This window comes from Plutella xylostella, chromosome 23, assembly GCF_932276165.1.
Source record: "Plutella xylostella chromosome 23, ilPluXylo3.1, whole genome shotgun sequence".
NCBI classification, from domain to species: Eukaryota; Metazoa; Arthropoda; class Insecta; order Lepidoptera; family Plutellidae; genus Plutella; species Plutella xylostella.
In genome coordinates, this window is record NC_064003.1 from 8770090 (window position 1) to 8793837 (window position 23748).

The 23748-nt window shown below is 37.2% G+C and overlaps 1 protein-coding gene across 2 annotated transcripts in view; it reads right to left on the reverse strand.

Annotated features, from left to right (window-relative positions):
• Positions 1 to 1110: 1110 nt before the first annotated feature.
• The window catches only part of LOC119692527 (octopamine receptor), a 42197-nt gene continuing 19559 nt past the window's right edge, over positions 1111 to 23748 (reverse strand). The window contains exons 1-3 of one of the 2 annotated variants that reach the window (XM_048629494.1): positions 9256 to 9453; positions 3383 to 3451; positions 1111 to 3294 (exon numbers count right to left, since the gene is read on the reverse strand). In XM_048629494.1, the coding sequence (XP_048485451.1) occupies positions 1735 to 3138 (1404 nt within the window). In that variant the 5' untranslated portion in view covers positions 3139 to 3294; positions 3383 to 3451; positions 9256 to 9453 and the 3' untranslated portion in view covers positions 1111 to 1734. Of the gene's footprint in view, positions 3295 to 3382; positions 3452 to 9255; positions 9454 to 23748 lie in introns of those variants that run through there. The other variant, XM_038113413.2, reaches the window with a different exon arrangement.

A 23748-nucleotide genomic window follows, 5' to 3' on the forward strand; every position in this document is an offset into this window, starting at 1 on the left:
CGATATATTTATCTCACTAGGTACTGAAAAATGTACCTTTAGCAAATAAGATTGTTTCTTTTTGTGTGTCTGCCATAAAAGTTGGAGTTGTGTCGACATTCATAAGACTTCGTATATTTTAGAACCTTATTTTTCTCTACGTGAAAAACATTCCATACCTATACTAGTGCTCACTGGATAAGTGCTAATATGTACTAAGTCTCGAAGTTTTGCAAACTTCTCGAGTTTTTCATCTTTAACACTCGTATTTTCTGCGTGTCAACTATCTATCTAATAGAAAAAAATATGAAGAAAGATTAGGGTTTCGTACACAGTGTATCTAATAAACTTGTACCTTTCACTATAGGGGCCTGGCCCTTACGGGTATTTAGATATCAGCTCATTATCTTGAGCAACTTTTTATCCCGGGATTCTTACTGGAAAACCTTGTTGGGTGTAGAGCAATCTACTAATTAACTATACCAAGACACTACACATTTATACTTGTTAGTCACTGCTTGGCAGAAATCCCGTGGGTTGAGGACAACCGGGAAACAATTCCTCTGGCTGTGAAAAACTAGTCGGTAATAGCTAATGGTATTGCAATAACATCGGGGAAAGCTATTCATTCCACATTTGTCTCAAACGCGATAAAAAAAATCTTTCTAAAGGAAAATATCGTATGGAAAACTTGTGTTAAAGAAGTCAGCGCCTCGGGAGCAGTAAGTGATAATAGATACGACGCCTTTCCATGTTACGAACTTTGCTTTTTATGGTCTCATTTTTACGAAGTACCATGTTTTTATCGAAATATGAATTCTAAGTAGCTCCCGGCTCCATTTCACTTAAAGTTTATATCAAAGGAAAAGTTTTCGCTGACTGAATTTAGCTTAAAAATATTCGGTTACCGAGGGACGAGATATTTATAAGTATTTTGAGCGAAAGCGTCTCGATCTCGATAATGATTGACAGCATTATTTTTAACTGACTACGTAAAAAAGGGAGGTTCTCGATTCATTTGTTTGTATGTTTTTTAGAGTTTCGTACCTCAAAAGGAAAAAGAGGAACCTATAAGGATCACTTATCGAATATTTATATTAGGTACTTTGAAGGGTAGAAATATGAATAGCATTAACAGTCCAGTAATTCTTTATTTATAAATAATACTGCATAAAAAATCTGCCCTAGTTTTAATATCCCTTTTAAATAGGGCTCAAATTATTTTAAAGGGATATCTCAAACAAATACAATGTCTCGCTTTTGAATAAATACCACAATCTAAATGTAGCTTACTATAATAAATATTCTACAAGATTTACTTTTTCAAAATAATGCCGAACAGTGGAATATTTTAAAACATATATTTACACTGTATTTAATATACAATACGTGTTTGTTACATTATATAGTTTACTTGAATTAGGAATTTTTAAATTTATTATTCGTTGATAACTAGATTCGATAAATTTATACTAGTTTCACTAAATATTTACACTATACCAATATCATCCCGCGCTTTGCACGAACTTTAGAACTGTACATTTGAAATTATAAGAATCACTAACACACTTGAAATTTACTATCGTAATTTAACATTTACGACTACATACAAAACTACACCATTACATACATCCATTTAGACATTTACATGAGTATTACGACTAGATAATCACGATGGATGACTGTATTAATTTGAGCAAATCAGCGGCTTTCGAACGCTAAGCAATTTACAGAGCAGTCTTTGGCGCGTCGCGCTCAGGGCTTCATACAGAGCAGCTTCTTGAAGGCTCTGCGGAAGTCCATATTAAAGATGGTGTAAATGAGTGGGTTGAGTGCCGAGTTGACGTAGCCGAGCCACGTGATGAAATTGATGAACTTGTTGGAGAGACAGCAGCTGGCGCAGAACGGGATGACGAGGTAGATGACGAAGAAGGGCAGCCAGCAGACCACGAACACGCCCATGATGATGCCGAGCGTCCGCGCCGCGCGCCGCTCGCGGGTCAGCGAGATGCGCTGCTTCTCCTCGATGAACTGGTACACGCTGTTCTGCTGCGGCGGCTTTGGTCTCTTCGGCTTCGGCGGCGGCTTCGCCTCGCGCAGGATCACCTCATCTTCATGCGCCTCCTTCGAGTTGCTCTCCGACGACGTCTGCCTCGCCTCCCCCTCGCCCGCGTCCGTCACCGAGTTGTCGTTCGACAGGATCGGAATGATCAACTTGTTGTGGCACTTGTCGTCCTTGCTCCAGTACCGCTTCTTCGGTCTCTTCTTTGGCGTCGCCTTTCTGGGTTTCTTGGGCGGGTCGGCCACAAGGCGCGCGGCCGCCGGGTGCTCGTTGTGGTTCGCCTCCGAACTCACCGAGTCTTGGTCGTGGTGGTCGTTGTCTTTGGCCGGACGGTTCTGTCCGCTCGATATGGTGCTGATTTTAGTTGCCTTGGCGCGGTCCCTCAGTCTCTTTTTGGTGGCCAAGTAAATTTCGAAATAAACTACGGTCATAATAACTAGTGGTATGTAAAAGGATCCCGAGGAGGAGAAGATGACGAAGCCGGGCTGCGAGGTGAGGCGGCACGGCGTATCGGTCTCGAAGACCTCGGGCCAGTCGTTCCAACCGAGCAGCGGCGGCGAGCTGATGATGAGCGACAGCGCCCACACGATGCCGATCATCAGCAGAACTCGCTCGAGCGTCCGCTTCTGCGCGTAGTTGATGGGGTCAGTGATGGCCCAGTACCGGTCGAGGGCGATGGCGCACAGGTTCAGTATTGACGAGGTGCAGCACATGATGTCGCACGTGAGCCACATCTTGCACACGTAGATGCCGAACACCCACTGCCCGAGGATGGAGTAGGCGACGTTGAACGGCAGCACCAGTATGGCGACGGTGAGGTCGGCAACCGCGAGGGAGACTATGAAGAAGTTCTGGACGATGCGCAGGGGTTTGTAGGTGAAGACGCTGAGGATGACGAGGATGTTCCCGACGATGGTCGAGAGGATGATGAGCGTGAGGACCACGGCGGTGGCGACGGCCTCCCACTGCGGCACGGCCAGCGCCAGGCCGAGGCTGCTCGGGTACTGGGGCTCGTCCGCCGCCGCGCAGTACTCCTCGGGGCCCGCCGCGGCGTCCAGTGAGGTGGAGTTGCCCATCGTGAGGTTGGCCTGCCCCATGGTGCCGCTACATCGTCCGCTCACGCGCCACGCACGAGCCTCGTGAACCCGGCCGTGTTCGTGCCTCTACGTGTAGACAGAATGCGGTGCAGACGTTTCTTCATTTGCGAAACAAAGGTGTTTTCTTGCGCTGTTATCTTTTTATAGGCCATTTTTCTGAAACAAAAGAATACCTTATTGTGGAATCGTATAATGCTACCTGTCTTCATTTGTAATCTTTTAACCGTACGAAGGTTTAACGTACCTCGCAAGGATGTATTCTAGGGCGTCATTCTTCCGACACTCGTTCATTTTTTTTGCGGATTATTCAATTCTGTAACAAAAGAAAATCATATTTTATTTCTCGTAAGTAAAAGACAGTCTAATCGCGAATGTATTAGCGTCGCCATGAGTGTTCGCGGCATGCGAGTGAGTAATCTTTGGCTTTATTCGCCTACGAGTTGCCCGAGTATATTTTCTTTTCATTTCAATGTTAAATGTAATAAGATTATCATAATAATAATTTCGGCTGAATTTTGTTTTCATTTGAGCATAAAATATTTATATTCAATGCCAACATAACCTCATTTTTTATTCTAAGCGGGTCGCAGCCGCGCGGGGGAATAAAAAAATGACGTGCTGGTCAGAGGTGCCCGATTTATTCTGGTGGTAAAGTTTAATTAAATTTATTAGGGCAATTTGTTAACTAGATACTATAGCTTCTCTGGTTGGATTTAGCGGAGATTTGACGCACGTATTTTCGTTGTGAAATCACGCGTCAAATAAATTACGTTGCAAAAAACAAGCCGCAAGAAAATAAATGGTACGTCATAAAACGTGTACGCACACTGTAATGGGGCGACCGGGATTGCCAATCCGCTCTAAATAACGTACGTATTTTTCTAGTGTTTTTTTTTGTTTTAGTTCCATAGGTTCTATATACTATCTGATGGACATTTAAAACTACTTGTGTAAACAAAAAGGTTAGCAAACGTTAATAAAAGGACGATGAAAACAGTTTTTGTATATCTTCCAGCAGTATTTGTGGAAAGTGATGATGACAGCCTTGCTTAATATTATTTTGCGTACGCCAATGTTAACTTATCTGCAGGGTAATCTAAACTTATCCATAACCCTGTGGTAGCATTAGTATGTATTTTAATTCCAGAACATGAGGTTATCAAAAATAGGAATGCGGCAGTCAGTAAAAAAAAAATGGTTGTTTCATAAATTATTTTGCAATGTAACCAATTAAAACAAGGTCAAAGGTCGCTAGGAAAAAAAACTGGATCAAAATAATTATTGGAATGTTCGTACGAAAATGTTTATGTGAATCGATTAAACTCTATTTATTGTTGAACATAACAGTGCAGTATATTATCTGCATACTTTATTTATGACGTCACATTATAAATATTATTTCGTGAATATACGTAGGTATTAAGTCAACATAAAAAAACTAATAAAACATGTCCAAAAATAACTAAATCAAATATTACATTAAAAAGATTCGGGCCGATAACTTTAGCGTGAACCTTATACATCATATATTATGTATTTCAGTTACTATTGATGGTCTTAAAATAACTTATGTACACAAGTTTAGGGTGAAAGAGTGATAAGGGTAAGACGTGAGATATCTCATATATTCTGAAGCACAATAAAGGATGTTAAATTTATTTTATCATCAGCCGAACGGAAATGACTCAGCATTTAATTCTAAAGAAAATTTTATTCTACGAGTGCCTATATGAGTTTGTAAAATTCATGAAATTTCATGGGGTATACTGCACGAAAGTATATAAAGAATATCCCAGTCTTAGTTAGGCCCAGGATTAGTATTCTTAGGCCAAGATAAATAGTCGTTGCTTAGCACTTGCTGAAACTTATGCTTAGCCAAGTACGACTTCACCTGAACTAAGTCGAGTTGCAATGAGTCTCTAAAATAGACACTACTTAGCGTTTGCTCGGCTAAGTCACTGGCTTAGAACCTGTTATGTCAAATCTGCGTCAAATGTATATTTATTTATCTGTGGTCATAGTTTAATTCCGTAGTTTTTTTGAAAATTTGGTATAAATGTGGTCTGTGGACAGCCTGAGAGCTTAGAATAATAATTCCTTAGAACTAGTGCAGCCACTTACCGCCAGGTGGCGACTCTCCCCGTGCTATAAAAGTTCACGTTCATATTTATTTATTAATTAACCCTCGGCGAAAATAGGAGTGTTATATTATGTTGGTAATATAACCCAGAATGCCTACCTATATTTTATTAAAATCAACTTAGCTGTTCCAAAGTTCTGCGATTCTTTTATTTTTAGTTTTGAATGTCGGTTTTTCCCATAAAAAATCCTATAAACGAACCAATTGATAATAAATACCACAACTATTTATTTCAACGGCGTGCTAAGCAAGGGCCAAGTCTTGACAAATGTGAACTCGAACTCAGCTAAGTCAGGGTGCGAACTCCGTAGCTTAGTCTGTGCTCAAGTAGTGTCTATGATAGTGAATTCGTGTTCTAAGCATGTGCTTAAGCTAAGAATCCGTCTTAGTTTCGTCTATTTATCTTGGCCTTAGTATTGGCTACGTACTTTAGGATGGGATTTGTTTATGTATTTATTTTGTTCATGGAGAACCTGCAGCAACCCCGTATACCGTATACCAACATCGACGTTTTATACGTCGGGTGATGCAAACTAAGGTAAATCAGCGGGTCATTCTGAACAACTTTTGTTTTTACGAGTTTTCGAAATTCGAGATAAAAAAAATTGTATACCCTTCTTGGAACATCCTGTATAAATGGAACCATAATTATAACATTTAACAAAAAACGGAAATGCCACTAAGAGGTTCCCACCTATAAATGATGTTTCTTTTACAGGAACAGTCAGTTACAAAGGTCGTTACAGATAAAAAGTTTCAAAACGACGATGAATTATAATTATAACGCCCCATAACGCATCATAAATGTTGTCAAAATAACAAACAAACTTATCGGCATTACGCTTAACGCTTCATAAGTCGATGTAGTTGTACACATGTAGGTACCATTAGTTGATGAACAGATTTATTCATGTTTGGTTATCAGATAAAATTTGGTTGGTACAGGGAGTGATAGGTTATTTCGTAAACGTATGTAGGTAGGTACTTTAATTTCAAAAGAATAGGTAATATAATTTGTTTTTTTAGCGTGAACCTATTGATATTTTAAAAGCACGAGTAGTTAAAATCTCTATACACCAAATAAAACATTCATGTCATTATTTATTCGAACGAAAAATTCATGCCAGTCACCTCTAAACACTTCTGACTAAAGTATTTCGATCGAATTTATTTTTATTTATAAGTGACACTTTACCGTTTGGATAAGTGTAATGAATCGCGATGATGAGGGTCCAGTTTGATTAATAAATTAAACCATTTGGCTCTGACTAGACGTGCTCTGATTGGCTGAGGTCAGAGGAAAAATCAAGGGTTTTTTTAAATAGGGTTTTAATACTTTTATTGGCATGTTTAAATGTTATTTACTTTCTTAGTTGTAACTAAAGGAGGCTCTTTCAATAAAAGGACGATGTTTATCAGTAAACAATAGCCGGTCAATAGCCGACACATGGCACACTGAAGAACTTTCATCAATGGTGAAAAAAGCTGAATTGGACATTTTGATTAAATATATACAGGGTGTTGCAAATAGTAAGTCGAAAAGGGCTGACCCTGGGGGTCCTTAACTACTAAACCAAAATGCAATTGACTAGAGTTTGTTGTTGTGACATGTAACTATTTGGCTTGCAGGATTCAAATCTTGTGTTAAGAGTGAGAATTCAATCCAAGAAAATTCAATAGGATTCTTAGTCCCACAATAAAAAAACAAATGTGAGCATTGTAAGCTTTCATAAAGTTCTTTCACCCGCCACATGCTTTCACTAAAGGAGTCTTCTCAGTTATAAAGTGGCTCCACAAATAGTCTACTTTATATTCTCTCCGGTGGAGTCTAGACTAACTGAGCGCTAACATAGTGCCAGAATGTACTACTTTCTTCGTTATTTTAATTTTCTTACAAGATACGGACAGTAATGCACTTCTTTGCTGAAATCTTGCTGTTATTTATTTTACGTATGGAAAGTATAGGAAAGCTAACAACTTATATAAATTATTAGCTTTTACCGCCAGTTTCGCTTTGTCTTAAAAGTTCTTCTGGTAATTTAGGGCTTACAACAACGAAAATTTCATAAAAATTTAACTATACGTTTTCCTGTGAAAGAGTAACAAACATTGACCTATCCAGTATGTTATGGATGGATAGCTCGATGTTTGTTACTCTTGCCTTGCCTTGTCTAAGTCTTGCCTTGTTGTAAGCCTTAAATTCCCAGGTGAACTCTTTTTAAGGCAAAGCGCAACTCGCGGTAAAATCTAGTAATCTATAATATAAGCTGTTAGCTTTCCTAATAAAATAAAATAATAATAATATCAGAATTGAGACTGATCCACCAATCACGTGCCCAGCGGGAGACGTGTAGCGCTGGATATTATTGAGGGCCCCCTATAACACACATACCTGATTTTATCACATTTTCCGTTTATTTCGTACTGTAGCTTCACATAAATTGTGACAAAAGTTGTACAGACCTACTCCTACAAATACTTAAAAAAACTTATTTTATTCGTATTTTATAGCTGTATGTCAATGCCAGCAAATCAGCACACCTTGAAACACTTTGTATTAGTTACTGAACTAAGGATGGGGTATCAATTATTTCCAATAGCCACTAACCTCCATTAATGCTTATGATACCGATCTTCTATTCTATCATGTACCTACCTATAAGTTATGTAATCAGATGACAATTTAAACTTTAGTGCCTAAAACTAAAAGGGATTTCCCGCAAAATGGCTATCAATTACATAAATTGCACTTCTTACCAGTTCCCATTAGATATTACGGAACCACGAAATTAAGTGTCAGCGTGCGGACCCCGGCAATATTTTACACGCCACTACCGATCTCTCCAACAAAAAGTTTAATAAGATCTTACAGTGGAATTTACGATTCAAACGTAAGTTGAGGTTTCGTGAGAGCGTTTTGCCGCGTGTTTTACAACTCGAGCGTCGGATGACAAGGAAGGTGGGAGCCTCTGTTGGCACAATTTATTTAACTTTATTTTATTTTCTTAGCGACATCAGGTCATTAGTACAGGCGACGCTTCCGCCTCACTCTTCCTCAAGAGCGTTGCAACTTTTGTAAATCTACATACTCCTTCGCATATACTTTCATCCTTATACGGTTTAGTTAAGAGCCAAACTCACACGGCTAGTCGTAGCTTGCAGGAGTAATATATTATGTTCTGTGCACACGAGCACCTTCGCTAAAATTTCTAAAGCTAGCGTGATTCCGCCTTCTGAGAAGTTTTCAACAAACAGAAATATGTATTATTTAAATTCAGTGTTTACGTGAGAGCAGAAGAGGCCCGCATAATTGAAATGTGCGCCAAAGAGAATACGGAACTTGTATGGGTGTGTGATGCTGCTGGTGCTTCTTTCTGAGAGCACATTGGAACAAGCGTTCCGGATCTAATTGTTGAATCTTTTGTTGGCGGCGGCGAGTGCTTTGACGTCGCTCTATTCAGTCGCTGACCGCTCGGCACCGAGTTGAAGCCCGCAATTGCTGAAGCTGGAATTCTATAAATTGGACTAACAGGCCACAGATTCTGAAATAGTTTCTGCAGATTATTTGTGGATATTTCCTACTATTTTAGGTTTCAGTTCATATTGCGGCTTGTAAGAAATAATAATAATAATATGATTGCCATATTATGTTTCTTTTATAGCTTTGTATTAGTCTAGGAAGGCTCATGACTTTTCATGATTAAAGTCAGAAGTGAACTTGTTATTATTGATCTTACAATAAGGGATCGTCCAACTGTTGGTCACTTTGTAGTCTTTGCAGAATGCCTGTACTTAGTTGCGGAGCGATCTTCTGCCGAGCACTACTTATGTGGGTTCCCTTTTGTGGCTAAATTATGCAAGAAATTGTTACGACCCAAATGGTTTTGCCGCGAGCTTTTCGGCTTTTAGTTGCTTTGTGGGCTGGAAAGGTTTCGGAAACCTATTACGGGGCGGGAAATCCCCCGATACTTACTTACTTTTCTTATAATGTTGTCTTAAGGGGCGTTCGGGAAATATATTTATTTATGTATTCACGCGGAAATTACATTTTCTCTCAGGACTCAGTGTGGGCGTCTGGTGGGCCGGAATTTCAATAAAATTTATTCAAGTAAATTCAATTTTGTAGTCCAACTTTTACATAAATAATTACATGAACATGATTAAGTAACATAATGTCAAATAAAAGTGGGTGGCTATGGCTAGTTTGCGCGTGACTTAACTTACTTGGGTATCAAAACAGTACACTCAGGTAAAAAAGAATGAATTGCACTATTGTGCGATTCAGTGTACGAACTGTACTCAGCCGAACGTAGCCAGGTTGGAAAACTCATCAAACTGTACAACTTTGTTCAATGAGTTTTGGAAATGTGCGAGGATAAATTGCTTTTCGTGACTGACTTTTTCCCAATGCTCAATTCAGGAGTACAACTACCAACCCAAGCTTTTATGTAGCTTTTACAAAGGTTTATGGAGTGGGGTTTTATCAGTGGCATTACCCTTAGCAGGCGAATCTACCCATCATACTAAGGAATTTTAATTATTATTACGAAGTTTAAAGACTTTGGTTTTTGACACTTCAGTCACAAAAATAACAGCTTTTTCATTGTAAACTACTTATGCAGAATGTGTGGAATAACTTTTTTGCTGTTTCATGGAATGCCGAGTATTGCATCAGCAGACGGGTATGTCACTGATAAATTTTCACTTTGTACAGGTTCCCTCATCATCAACATCATCAGTAATTGTCCATCACAGGATGGATGATGTCAAAAAAAAAACTTAACACTATTAAAATGTATCACACATACACACATTTTCAGTGGCGAGGTTAAAACTCATCTAAATTAGGGCCTTTCATCATGATACCGCGGCTGAACGAAAGTTACCCGGCTAATTTATGAAGTGAGTTCACTTCATAAATTAGAAGGGTAGTAAACTACACCCATTACGTTTTTTGGCTCTTCGCAAAAGGGTCGCCTAGTTTACAGGATCCCTGAGCTGGTTTTGTAGTTGTTAAGGGACTACACCGCTATGAATTCAATTATACGAGTACGTAATATGATTATGTAGAATTAAATGGATTACGATTTTAAAGTTATGTATATTTCACATATGTGTTGTATATGTCGCAGGCATCTGGTTTAATCTCCTGTTTGATTGAACCGCTAGCCCGTTCATTGGATGACGCTACTCAGTTGAATGACTAAAGAACAACTCGTCAAGTGGTTGACTGTAACGTCCAACGTCTTGACTGAACGTTATTCAGCGAAGTCGTTAAATGGGATATAGTATAGCAACTTTGTAATGTCTGGTTAGGATGAACATGACCAGACAAGAGTAAACAAAAAGACTATGTTACAAAGCTCTCATCTCACAAATTAACGAAACAATAACAATAAACGTACCTTGATATTGTTGTTCATAATTATCCAGTTTCAGCACATTTTTTCTTTGAAACTATTGGCCGGCGGTGTAATAATAGGTAAATCCATGTTGTCACACTATTTTAACATAAATATCGCACTTTAAAGCTAATTTATTTGCAAATAATAACAATACAAGTGCTTTTTGTGTCAGCTGTTCGCTGTTAGACGCCATATTTGTTTTATTCACCACCTGACTGATTTTAAGTCCGCTAACTAGTTGGACGTTTTGCGACGCTTGTACAATCAACGTTCGGCCTAGTCATACAACTGAATAGCGTCATCCAATTAACGGGCTAGCGGTTCAATCAAACAGGAGATTAAACCAGATGCCTGCGACATATACACAGCAAACATAGGTATTTAAAACCAAGTAAAACCGGATGTTAGTTCGAATTTTCATCATTATTTTAAAAGTCTGTAATTTAAATGATATAAATCAATTATTACAGTAGCAGTAGATCATTATATAGTTTTTTCGTAGCCGTTACACAGTGTTCAATCAGGAAATAAGAACCGACGTCCTTTGCGAACTAAATACGAGCCAACTTTCCCTCTAATACATTTTTCATGTAATAAGCGACATCGTTACACTAGTTTATGTGAGAGCTTTACGTTAAAATACTTTTCTGTGGAAATTCCGGGATAAAATGTAGTTGATGTGTAATTCTAATGGGCTGTAACTGTAACATAAGACATAAAACTTGAATGTCTCATTCTTTTTTTGCGTGTTACTGTCGTGAATGCTAACAGGAATTTCGCTAGAAGAAAAAATGTTGTCCGATCTATCATGCGATTGGTAGTTTTTGATAAAAATACAATTGAAAGAATTCATTGGCACAGGCCAGGATTTGAACCCACGGTCTCTCGATCGAGAGGACGAGGCCTTATCCATTACGCCACCACCGCTCCAATAATAATATTACGATTATTGCATACAATTTATATTTTAGTTTATGATGAAAGTTGTAAAAGTATGGACAAGTTAGCACAGACTTCTTGTATTTTACAGCACCATTAAGATTCTTCCAACGTCTTTCCAAAAGTTCATGACAAAGCCAGATAATTTGAAGGTTTTCTTAAAATTTATGGTAAAATCCGTTAATTAAGGGAGTCCTTTCATCCACGAGGTGCGTTTCTATAAAATAATTTTAATTTGAAATACTTCAAGCTTTAATGAGTGGCACCGTCACTCAGTCCCACAAATTTCTCATCCAAAAAGTAACTGTATTGTTATATGTAGTCGTATGTTTTTAACTTTGCCAACATGGTTAAATGCGGCATAATAGGTAATAAATAACTTCTTTTCCAAAGCGATTTTCTGAAAAGAGACAATACAAAATTCTTCGCAAATTCTCGATCTACACATGATTGATATTTCCAAAAAGATGAGTGTGAAGTACCTACTTAGTACTTGAGTCTGATACGGTTCATAAACTTTACTGTTGATTCTCCTTACTTTAAAATTTATTAACAACTACAAAACTTACCGTGTTTCAAATTATTCCGGTAAATTAGTCAGCTGACCTTATAATTGATTGATTGAATCCTGATTGAATCGCGATTGAATTCAATTTACTCACCGTCTGAGACGCTCAGGTGTCAAAGGATGAAAAAGTCACGATAAAAAATGATGTACAATTTTCATGGCATATGTCTGTTGGCGTTTAGACAGAAGTTCAATATTACAGTGCGTCCTTGGGATTTGCCTATTTATTATTGTTTTGTTGGCTGATGACAATGCCGGTACAAGAAGCCCATTCTCACCACGGGTCTGCTATAATGCTAGTGCCGTTTCTTATCAAAACAGAAATACATACTTGCATAACAATTTGCAATGAACACGTAAATAAAGACGTGCGGTAGTGAATTGGACCCCAAATGTGATTATTCGGAGCAAGCGTTAACAATATAGCGTCGTAACCGGATTATCGGTATGTCATGATTAATTATTATCATTCCGTAATGGTTATGTAGGATAATCCCTTCCTTGAGGACGTATGTTAGAACTTAGACATTCATAACAGGTGGAAAAACATTATGTTTATAATTTAGAAAACATTATGTTTCATTGGACAGTATCTATAGGGGTAGTTATTTCTGTCATTTGATTTATATTGAATTGCTATCCTAATCAAAGGTGTGTTTACAAACTTTCGTGATGCGCGATATATTGACGAAATCTTAAAAAAATATTAAACGATTCCCCCATTTTTTAATTAAATTTTACATTGAGTCATAAAATCGTAAAAAAACAAAAACATATTTCATTTCAATGGTTAAGTGCTTAAATCAAGTTCAAACGTAAAGAAGCCATGCTTCAGTTGTGATACAGAATATGAAAAGCAGATCATAGCCCATTTAGCGAACGACAAGTGTACTTGTAACATTCTGGGCAGCAATATTCCACATCCAAGCCTAATGGTTCAATTTGCGGCTTGTGAACATCACCAACATGTGCAGCCATTCCATTCCTACCCTACATCCAATAGGCATAGAAACTACATTTGCGAGCTACTCCGCTAATCAGTTTACAATTCAATCTAAACAGATGCAGAAATCTCTATGCTCGGACACAATTTTGATTGGCTGGTACAACACGGCTCTAGCACTTGAAATATGAATTTGCAATTCTAAAGGTACAAATGCGTATTTCAATTCAGAGTTCACATCACACTGTTTTGGACAACAATAGATGACGACATTAGTGTGTCAAGTGAATTCTATTCTATTGTATTTTCTGTGGGGTGTAAGTACCTGGCTCTCTCGAATAGAACCTTTGTGCATATTTTCACCACGCTTGGTCACTGCGGGTTGGTGGGTTCACATTTATCTAGATGTGCGAGCGCTTACCCGACTGAGCTACCACCGCTCGAGTGAGTAATATCGGAACATATTTCAGTAACGATACCTACACAGAGGTTCTGTGTGACTGTCGTTTGTCAATGTTATCTGTCTGTACCCAATCTTGCGTCGGCTGTGAATCCTAATTGAATTATTTCGATCGGTGCGGATCGACAAGGATTGGCGAGTACCAGGCTGTCATGTTTCGAAGAAACTATCAGTTATATTCCAGTTTTCCAATTACCACTCTGTATAGGCCTCAGAAGTGTCGGGTATTAAGTAAATCCGCGATTATTCTAATGAGTAGCGACTCGGTGTTGACAGTTCAAATGGATCCCACTGAGGATTTGAATAGCTGATTAATGTGTGCGATAGCGTGTTATAGGGGTTTATTTTAAATCCGTGGCTTAGATCTTTTAGAATAAATGTCTGGCAAAATTTCCTAAAGTACGATTCAATGGTTTTTACAAGCTGTATATCGAAATATAAAATCTGCCTAATTTTGTATTTCATAGAAATATTTCTGTGTTTATCTAAGATTAAAATAAAAAAAAGCATTTATTATGTACCAGAACGTTTATGGTCACAACCATAACCATATTTAGGCCAAGCTCCGCTGCTTAAGAGTGTTTTGTATTCAGTGTTAATTTCCATGTATGAAGTATTTTCTATATTTACATGAGCAATCTGAAATATATACATTATCTTGAGAAGTCCTCGCCCTTCTTCATCCAATCAATACAGTCCACCTCACATTATACACCATAGGTTCATATTTATTTAGCTCTATATTAGACAAAAGAATAAAGTTGTACGAAAGGGGAGCTTAATGCTAAAAGCATTCTATTCTATTCTATTCTCGTTATAAATAGAATAGAATAGCTAAAAGCATATTAGGTAAGTTTAGGTATTCGTGGTCTCCACTCGCGAACTCGACTACAAAATGGCAATCGAATCCAGTCATTTAATTAACCAACGTACAGCTAGAGTTGCTTCCTTTCTAAATTCTTTCAAACTATTTGCAGAAATTTGCATTTTGGTTTTTGCTGAGCCAAATGCGGGGAATTCAATAATGAGTTTGTATAATCCAATGGTAATGTCTGGGGCACTCTGGGGTTCGATGCCGGGCAGGCTCCTGGGGGGGAGTTACTATACAAATCTTAAAACGAACGAACGAGAGTTTTTACGCAATCAGTACGGATAATGCAACGATATAGAGTCGCGATTTATTTATTTATTTATTCATCATCACACTACATAGCATTACAGTTTAAAAGAAAAACCTTAGCGCTACATAGATTCGCAATAATAATAATACTTAGTTAATAATAATGTTCTAATAATAATAATACTTAGTTAATAATATTTATCCATCAGACTCACAAAATTTCAGACATGCCATTTTTAACTTTGGCCAGCCATCCGCAAACACATCAACTTGTGGTGCCGAATGTATTATGGCATTCACCATCGTAGTCGCGATTAGCCAGTCTTTTCGTTTTTCCCAAGCTTCAAAGCGCTGCGCGTACCACGACTCTCTCTCGTTGATAAGCGTACCGAGTGCATGAACGCTCTCGTTCGTTCGTTCATTCCATTTCCATAGTGACCCCCCCGACCCAATTAGTGTGCGGCTCACTGAATATCTAAAACTATTCCATTTGCGGTCTGTGGTGCCGTAAATTACAATTACCTAAATTAAATTTATTTCTAACTTTCCAATTATGTTATCTAAATCGAGGTAAGGTATTAATAGACTAAGGATTTTCATATTAATATCGACATATTTTATAAGTCTCAAATACAATTTAAGATTGATATGGGAAAACAAAGCTGAGAGGTTTTCTATTTTGTATATAAAAAAAAAAACTGAATTAGTCAATCTTTAAGCAATGAGACGTTATCAATGTAATAATAATGGTAAATTTTAACATTATGAATATACTTTCTTCAATTCAACTTTAAAGGTATAAAAGTAACGCACTTCGCGTCCCCACTTATGAACCTTACTCTTGAAATACCCCATTATACGACCAAGCAGGAGCGCCTTAAAACATCACGTATTCAATAAAATGCAAATGGCCGTATAGAGTTCACATTATACGCACCAAAATTTCCAGCTACCCGCAGGGAACCGCTAAGCACTCTCAATGAGTGAAGCGAAGCTCTGCAATATATTAACATGTGATTTTCAACCGGCTGGTGATATATCACACAGGAAATCATAGCACCAGAATAATTATTATGATCTTGGCAGATTAATTACGTCGTTTTAGAGGATATTTTCTGCTTTCCGACGACATTTTAGTATACTAGCTTAGTGTTTAAGCAATCATTGTCGGCCACTGTTATGCAGGACGTGCTGGCTATCATATTATCATTTTAAAATCCGAACGAAAATATACGTCCACTTATTGTTATAATAATAACCTTGTTTCTTGTGAATAAATGAATTCTATTCTATTGTATTCTATTCTATTCTATACAGGCTGGCCGAATGTATAGTGAATATTTTTTACGCGTCAATGACATGTACTTAATAGGTTTTTGATTGAGTAAGCGACGCAACAACAGTGTTCATAAGTGTTCTGTCAACTACGAGCGAGAGGGCGTCCATTATGCTCAATAGCTCTCCTTGTATGTACCCACTTCAAAACAGCTCGCATTACTTCCGCATAGAACAACAGATTTATATCCCTTCAAGACCAACCTATGAAAAGTCACGAAAAAACTCTTGTTTCGTGAAAAGATCGTAAATAACTATAGGTTCTGGGCCCAATCACATTCGTGAAACAATCAAATTTCCATTAGAGGGATTGCCTTTAATGGCGCGGTTGTAGAAATCGATGCCATTTTTATTGTTTTCTGGTGGCGAGCTGGCGAGTCGCAAAGGCAACAATAACGAGAGGGACGTTTTATAAATGTTTATGGTGCCGTGATTATATGTATAATAATTATAAGAAACTTAATACTCATATTACCTATTATCATTATATGGCGACTGTGAAGAAAGTGATGAAAAATATAAGTGTTGATTTATAACACCACCGACATCGAAAAACTGCATGCACATAATTAAAATTGCCTTACATTCCAACCAATCCAATTTTTTTTTAAACTCTAGCATTTTTTTTATGAAGAGTAAACCATAACCATTATTATGTATTCTAAGTACCTAACTTAGATACCAAAATATGGCGAGATGAAAGTAAATATGCAAAATAGGTACGGAACCCTTTGAGCGTCGACTACATAAGTCGACAAAGAAAATTCGACTGCATTTGTTTATCGAAAACAAAGGAACAGAAGCCCGATAAGTCACAGAAGCTTATTGTCAAACGCGCAAGGATCAATTTACCCACAAACTGGGAATCTGAGAGATCAGGAAAAGCAATTTATGCTGTGCCTATTGACGCTAATAGATTTTGAACAGCGTCGCTGTGCGTATTCTGAACATTTACTGTTATGTTTATTTTTGATATGAAGACTGTTAATACAAGTACCAATCCACCAACCCGCACTTGGCCAGCGTGGTGGACTAGGCCTAAACCCTTCCTTCATTGGAAGGAGACCCGTGCCCCAGCAGTGGGGACGTAATGGGTCGTGATGATGAATACAAGTAAAGCAAGCCGATAGATGGTAACTTAGGATGTCTTTCTGAACGCCTTGAATAATCGCCAAAATTAAAATGGTAACGTGACTTACTCCCTAAAGTAAAAACTTTAGGGAGTAAATAATTACTTATTAGGTAGTTATAAAGTATATATTATTAGTTTCAATAAAATGTGCGCTAACATGCTATAGTAAGTTATCAGATCGCGTTCATGATCCTAGTTTATAAGCATTTTTTTGGTATTTTCTACTATTTGTGGTGATATATACCTACTATTTTAAATATAAGTGGTTCCCATGATTTCAAAATGATTGTGTTAGAATAGATACTAGAACCAAAATAAGGCTGTCGATTGTATCCAGGGCTGGAGGCGACAAGCCAAGGTCCTAGCCAGTAAATTAGAGGCTAAAGTTCCAAACCTAAATGTAATCTTGTTTTTTTCTGCGTGAATTTTTTCTCGTTCATTTATTTGCCAAAAAGTTGTTGTGCTGTATTTTTTTTGGTGATTCACTTTGATTGTTTTGAAAATGGCGGCCGTGTACTTCGTCCGCTTCTACATTAAGGGAATTATTAATGGTACACTAACAGAGGAACGTTTTCATAAGAGGAAATTTTTATGAGTAAATTTATACTACCCTACTGACTTAACTACCAGTATGGTGCTACGAAGCCTACGAAATCTGCAACAGTGCTACGAAACAGAACTTACATTGAATTCTATCATATAATAACGGTTGCTACTATACTTGTTATTCTATGATTCTATGCATAATATAACTGCATAAAAAACTAAATATTATTATTTAACTTACGTTTTCAGATATAACTACTTATCTCAAGATTAGCCTTAAAAGGTTTTCCGGTAGCCAGAGGTGCATTGCTGTACAGTGTACAGCTACTTATTCTAAGCCATCCACTTAGTACTAAAACTATTTTCTGCCACGATGCAGGAACACAATAAAGATGACTAATGCGATCTCAGGCTCGAAGCTCGTATAAAATATCGAGCGAAGAAAATGCGACGCCGCATAATAACCGAGCAATTTTGCCGCGTCTATCGAATTCCACTGCATCTACCTATATACATACACAGGGAGGGAAAATGTAGACTTAAGCTGTATTACTATAAAAAAAAACAACCTTGTTTAATGGGTTTTAAACTTTAAAAATCTCATTTATAAGACGTTTGACATCCAGTTGCTTATAATCGTAGGAATTTGGAAAAACTCAATTTTACTAATACAAATAACAAAACCGTTTTTTACAGTGTACAGTGTAGAATATTCGCTTTTTTATCAACGATAATACTTCACCCTGTATATTATTGTGTATCTCCGTACATAAGTACGCAATATTCACCTCCGTGTCTTTATATGGTCGCAGCGCCCCTAATGCCCCTCGTGTGTATTAGGTGAATGAAAAACCTACCATTACTGAGGATATGGGCTTAAGAAAATTGTTATTAAATGTTTATTATTTGTATGGTTTTACGGCAATGAATATACCAAGGGATACTCTCCGAAGTTTCGGAGCTCTGTTGAGCGAGCCACGACTCTATCTCGTTGTATTAAACGTGTGGATTGGGTCAAAATTCTCGTTCGTTCGTTCGTCGATTTCAAGAGTAACCCCCCAGGTACTTAGGGAGCATCGTCACCAATAAGCCCCGGCGTAATACGAGATGAAATTTGAAAATATTTCCGTGAGGGACTGATCTTCAGAAACATAGCTTTTGCATACTTTCTTCCCTCAGGGATCTGAGCATTAAAGAATTCCTATCTTCTGTTCGGTTCAATCTATCTCTCTGCCTAAATTCATTTAAATTGATCCAGTCGTTTAGTTTGAAAAGATCATGGAAATATTCCGCTTAATGTACTTACTGTATAATTAATTATAATATTATGTGTGTGTTTTTTTATTTAACGAAGCTATAAAGCTATAGTTTAGTCTGTTGCTGGTCTACAAATTTATTCGATGTGTGATTTATTTAGCGTCTAGAAAATTCAAATATAATTCTGATTTAAGATCCCTTCATACAGCCGTTACCTGCCAGTGCCATACACTAAATCACACATCTCTGTCATCCGTTTTGGTGGAGTGGTAGCCTCAATGACCTAAGTACAGTCAGCAACATAGATATGTATGCCAACCCAGTGCCAATTTGATCCCTTTACCTACCTATTTCATTGGGACGCCAGTCGCTTCTGCCAACAAAATACAACTATCTATACGTACAAGTTTAGTGTGCTATGGTTATGTACTTACCATGTTTTTTATCTAACATAGTTCCAACTTACATTTGGAACATAAATAGTTATGTAAAGAGAAATTTACAACATATTTACGAGTAGTGACATAAACTTTACGATAAGATAGTAAATATTTTGCGTGACTTGCTGCCACCGAATAGGGCTTTAAAAGTTGCTTGATAGCAACCATCGGCTTATTTGTGTTGTGAAGTACAGTGGGACTACACTTTACGTAACACATTGGTTTCTGTATCGATCTTAAGCCTTGTGGCATAAAAGCTAAAGTGCTGCAACTGTGAGGTGTACTGTACACAGGTAATGCGGCGGTTAGGTCGGCATAAATCAGCTTCAAATCACCCGTTTGGATTCGTGCAACGTTCATGCTATCTCGGAAAATATTGGAAGCTTTTGTGCTTTATTTGAAAACTTCAAATTGAGACAAATACTAAGTACCTGGGTTGCAAGTAGGTAGGGTATTTAGTATCAACATTTATGATTTTATAACATTACAATTTACAACATAAATGTACACTCACGGGCAATGAAAAAGTTCCACTCACAAAATGCCGACACCAAACGACCCCAATTTTTTCAAACATTTAATGAAAAATTTGAGCAAAATATTATTGTTTTTATTTGGTAATGCCCATAATATGCTCTGTTAAATTTAATGTACGTCTTTACGCTAGCCTTTTCGGTGTAGGGGTAATTTAACCCTGGATATGGAATGTAGCCCTGTTAAGTATTGGACGAATTTCGTTGAGTAGGGCGGTAGGACTTATGTAGTTCAGGCTTAAGTAGATTTAGACTAGTGAGAAACTTGGCTATAGGTTAGCTAGCTACCTATATTCCTATTGTTTTCTTAAATACTGGTCACTTCACGAAACGAAGTTCACTTATCTTGTTACCTTTACCTTACTCAATTATATAAAAAACTCATATTATTCAATCTTTCTCGGTATCCCAGTACCAATTTCGCAAGAATTACAAACCACAGAATAATATTTGCCGGTAACATTTGAATAGCATGTCGGGATGTCCAATTTTATGCGCAGTAAAAGCTTTGATATGAAAGATGCACTGCATATGGCAGCATCTACTTACCGCGCTCGGGTCAAGTACCTTATATACGCTGTGTCCACAGCACATAAGGTTGATGTTGGCTCACATTTGCCGAATGCAAGATCTCGGAAGAATGCTATGAATATTAAAGTACTTGCACCACGATTCAATGAAAATTTTGATAAGTCCATTACGTTGTATTTGCCTCGCCCAACATGCAATTGTGTGTACATTTGTGATTAAATTACAGGATTGTTTTCGTTTTAGAATCATGCGGTGGCGAGTAGATTTTATTGCTATACGATGTTGTCACTTTACCTTAAATTATAAATGTAAATATTCACGCATAAACTTCGCAACGGAAACTATACAATATATGTACAACATTATACCAACCTCTATGCTACAATACTTAGTGTTTTTGTTTGAATCATTTTAAAATAAAATCGATCTCGCTACCAAAATAGTATTAACTTATTACATAAATACGAAAAAATTGGCACGTTGCCCAACTGACTTGCCAACGCTCTACACCAGCGGTTCCCAAATAATTTTCCGTACGGAACCCTATCTATTCTATCCTGAAAAAGGCGAAATTCCTGTACGTGGCTCTCTCGAATGGGACCCTTGTACATATCAGACAGCTCAGCCAATCTAACTCTTGAGTATACTAGGTGTTGCAATAACTGAGATAGGCGCTCTGTTGATCCAAGTATACATAGTCTCGTTTCTGTAGTAGATGGACTAGCTAACCACCAGACTAGTCACCACTTTCTTACATATCCTACATAACGGACTAATTGAGTTGCCTATTTAACACAAGTTTTAATTTATGCAACAATGTCCATGTTCGAAACCCTATTTTTTCGATATTTTTTTAGCGGAATACTAGTTTAGGCCTTGTTCCTATGAACAAGTATTTGGACTACAAGCATTGATTTCAGTATTCTTGAGTTTTCGCGGAACCCCTGAGTACCTCTTACGGAACCCCTGAGTTCCACAGTTCACTATTGAGGAACCACTGCTCTATGCTATTGGTTCTCTCTAAAACCACAAGGGTAGGAAACAGGGTGGTATTGATAGAATTAAATTGAATGATGTGGTCAGAGCCCTCAGTAGCTCGGCTCTTCGGAATTCTCAATTCCGATTTCAATTTACCATTACCCTTAGTATTGGTATTACTTAGGAGAAAATTTTGGTCATATAAATACGATATTACTAGGAAACTTTAAATATAAAATCATATCTACCGAACCGGGAAGGATACGTTAAGTCTTTTTAATTATCATTTGTAGTACATATAGAAAGGTATTCTATATAACTCTATTCATATCTTTTAACTATTATCAATACCCAATCATAATCTCAATCAGAATAATATTATAGTTAAAATATAAATTTACTCAAAAGTGTAAACTCAACAACATAGCCATTCATTAATCACACTCAAAGATTATATCCTAACTAATATTATAAATGCGAAAGTAACTGTGTCTGTCTGTCTGTCTGTCTGTTACTCTTTCACGCCAAAACTACTGAAGGGATTTGAATGATGTAAATTTGGTATACATATGGTATAGATAACGTGACCATTTATTTTTTTTGTCAAAGCGGGACACCTGCTGAATTTCATATCCCTCAAAGATACACATATCTTTCTTTCTTATCTTCTCATCTTTTCGCTAAGTGCATCAATTTAAACTTCAATCCCTACGATGAAAGAGTGAAATGTGAAAGAGATGCATGAATGGTGAATGCCAATTTTTTTTATATTTATCTAATAATCTTGTAAAGGATACCTAAGTAAAAAAAATGATTGATGAATTTTATAGTTCTAGTTAATTTTAAGTTTCCGAATAACGAAAATTACGAAACACAACAACACAACAGATTTATTAAAATGACCAAAGTAAATTTTCCGAATGTTATAATTTCGATGTTTTAAATGTACGATTTTTTATTATATCGAATTGTTTAAATAACGAATCCCGAAGATTTAATATTCCGAAAATACAAATCTCCGAATGTAAATTAGTTAACAATTTAACCTTTTTTTTGCTTCGCTCCGTTTTGCTGCGCTCTGCTTTGTTTTTCGACATCTACTCGTATGTGCACCTAAACGCTCCGCCTCGCTTTGCTCGTCGTCGCACCTATCTTTAGGTTTAGGTCCTAAGGTTTTATGGTTGAACACCGTAAAAATCCGAGCAATTGTTTTGCTTTGTTGTGTAACTTAACAACAAATAGATTTCTATTAAACAATATTTTAACTCTGTTTTTGAAACGCTATGCTTTGTTTTTCGATATCTATGTAGGTACACCTAACACGCTCCTCCTCGCTTTGATCATCGTCGCACCTATCTTTAGGTTTTGATTCTAAAGTTTTTGAAACTTTCATTTTATTTTTGTCAAAATCACGAATTATCATATTTTCGGTCCGGATTTGATATTTTCGTGATTACAATATATCTGTATCGTATTTTTTAACGTTCGTGTATTTATCAATCGTAATAACAAACCTTCGTGATTATTATATCTATTCGAATTTTACAAATCGATATTTAAAAAATCGTTATTGATATATTTTGTAAATTAGGTAAGTACATATTCGGTGTTGAAACACGGAAATTTCGGAAAAAAGTTTTTCGGAATTTTTGGGTGTTCTCATACTAGACGCTACAAAATTCTTAAAAATCATACTTAGATTTTTTAAATAATTTGAGTAGTTTAATTTAAAGTTCTTAATCAATAGTGCATCTTATCTTATTTTCACATTCATAAAAGTTAATACAGATTACTTTTATGGAAAACATGTACTTCCACGCATTTCCTCTTTGTTAGGAATCGGTAGGTGAGCGAGATAAATTTATGTACACGATAGAGCAAGAGCGAGTCAATGATCGTCACTGAACAAAGTTACTCGCGGAGTTACGGTGGAACTCGGGACTCATTACTCCCTATACTCTATGTGAGTAAGTGATAAGAAGATAAATAGTTGCCTCAAGTGATTAAAAGAAAGAAAGTAAATATGGGATGAAGTTACAAAATGTAGGTAATTTAAATTATCGTTTGGTCTGTTTAAGAAAGCGGGACATTTTTGCCCTCGCGGGGGACAGCGGGACGGACAGCTTGAAAGCGGGACTGTCCCGCCCAAAGCGGGACGTATGGTCACGTTAGGTATAGACCCTGAGAAAGAACATAGGCTACTTTTTATCCCGGAATTCCCACGGGAAAACTTTTTAAGGCGAAGCGAAGCTCGCGGGAACAGCTAGTAAATAATATAAAGCT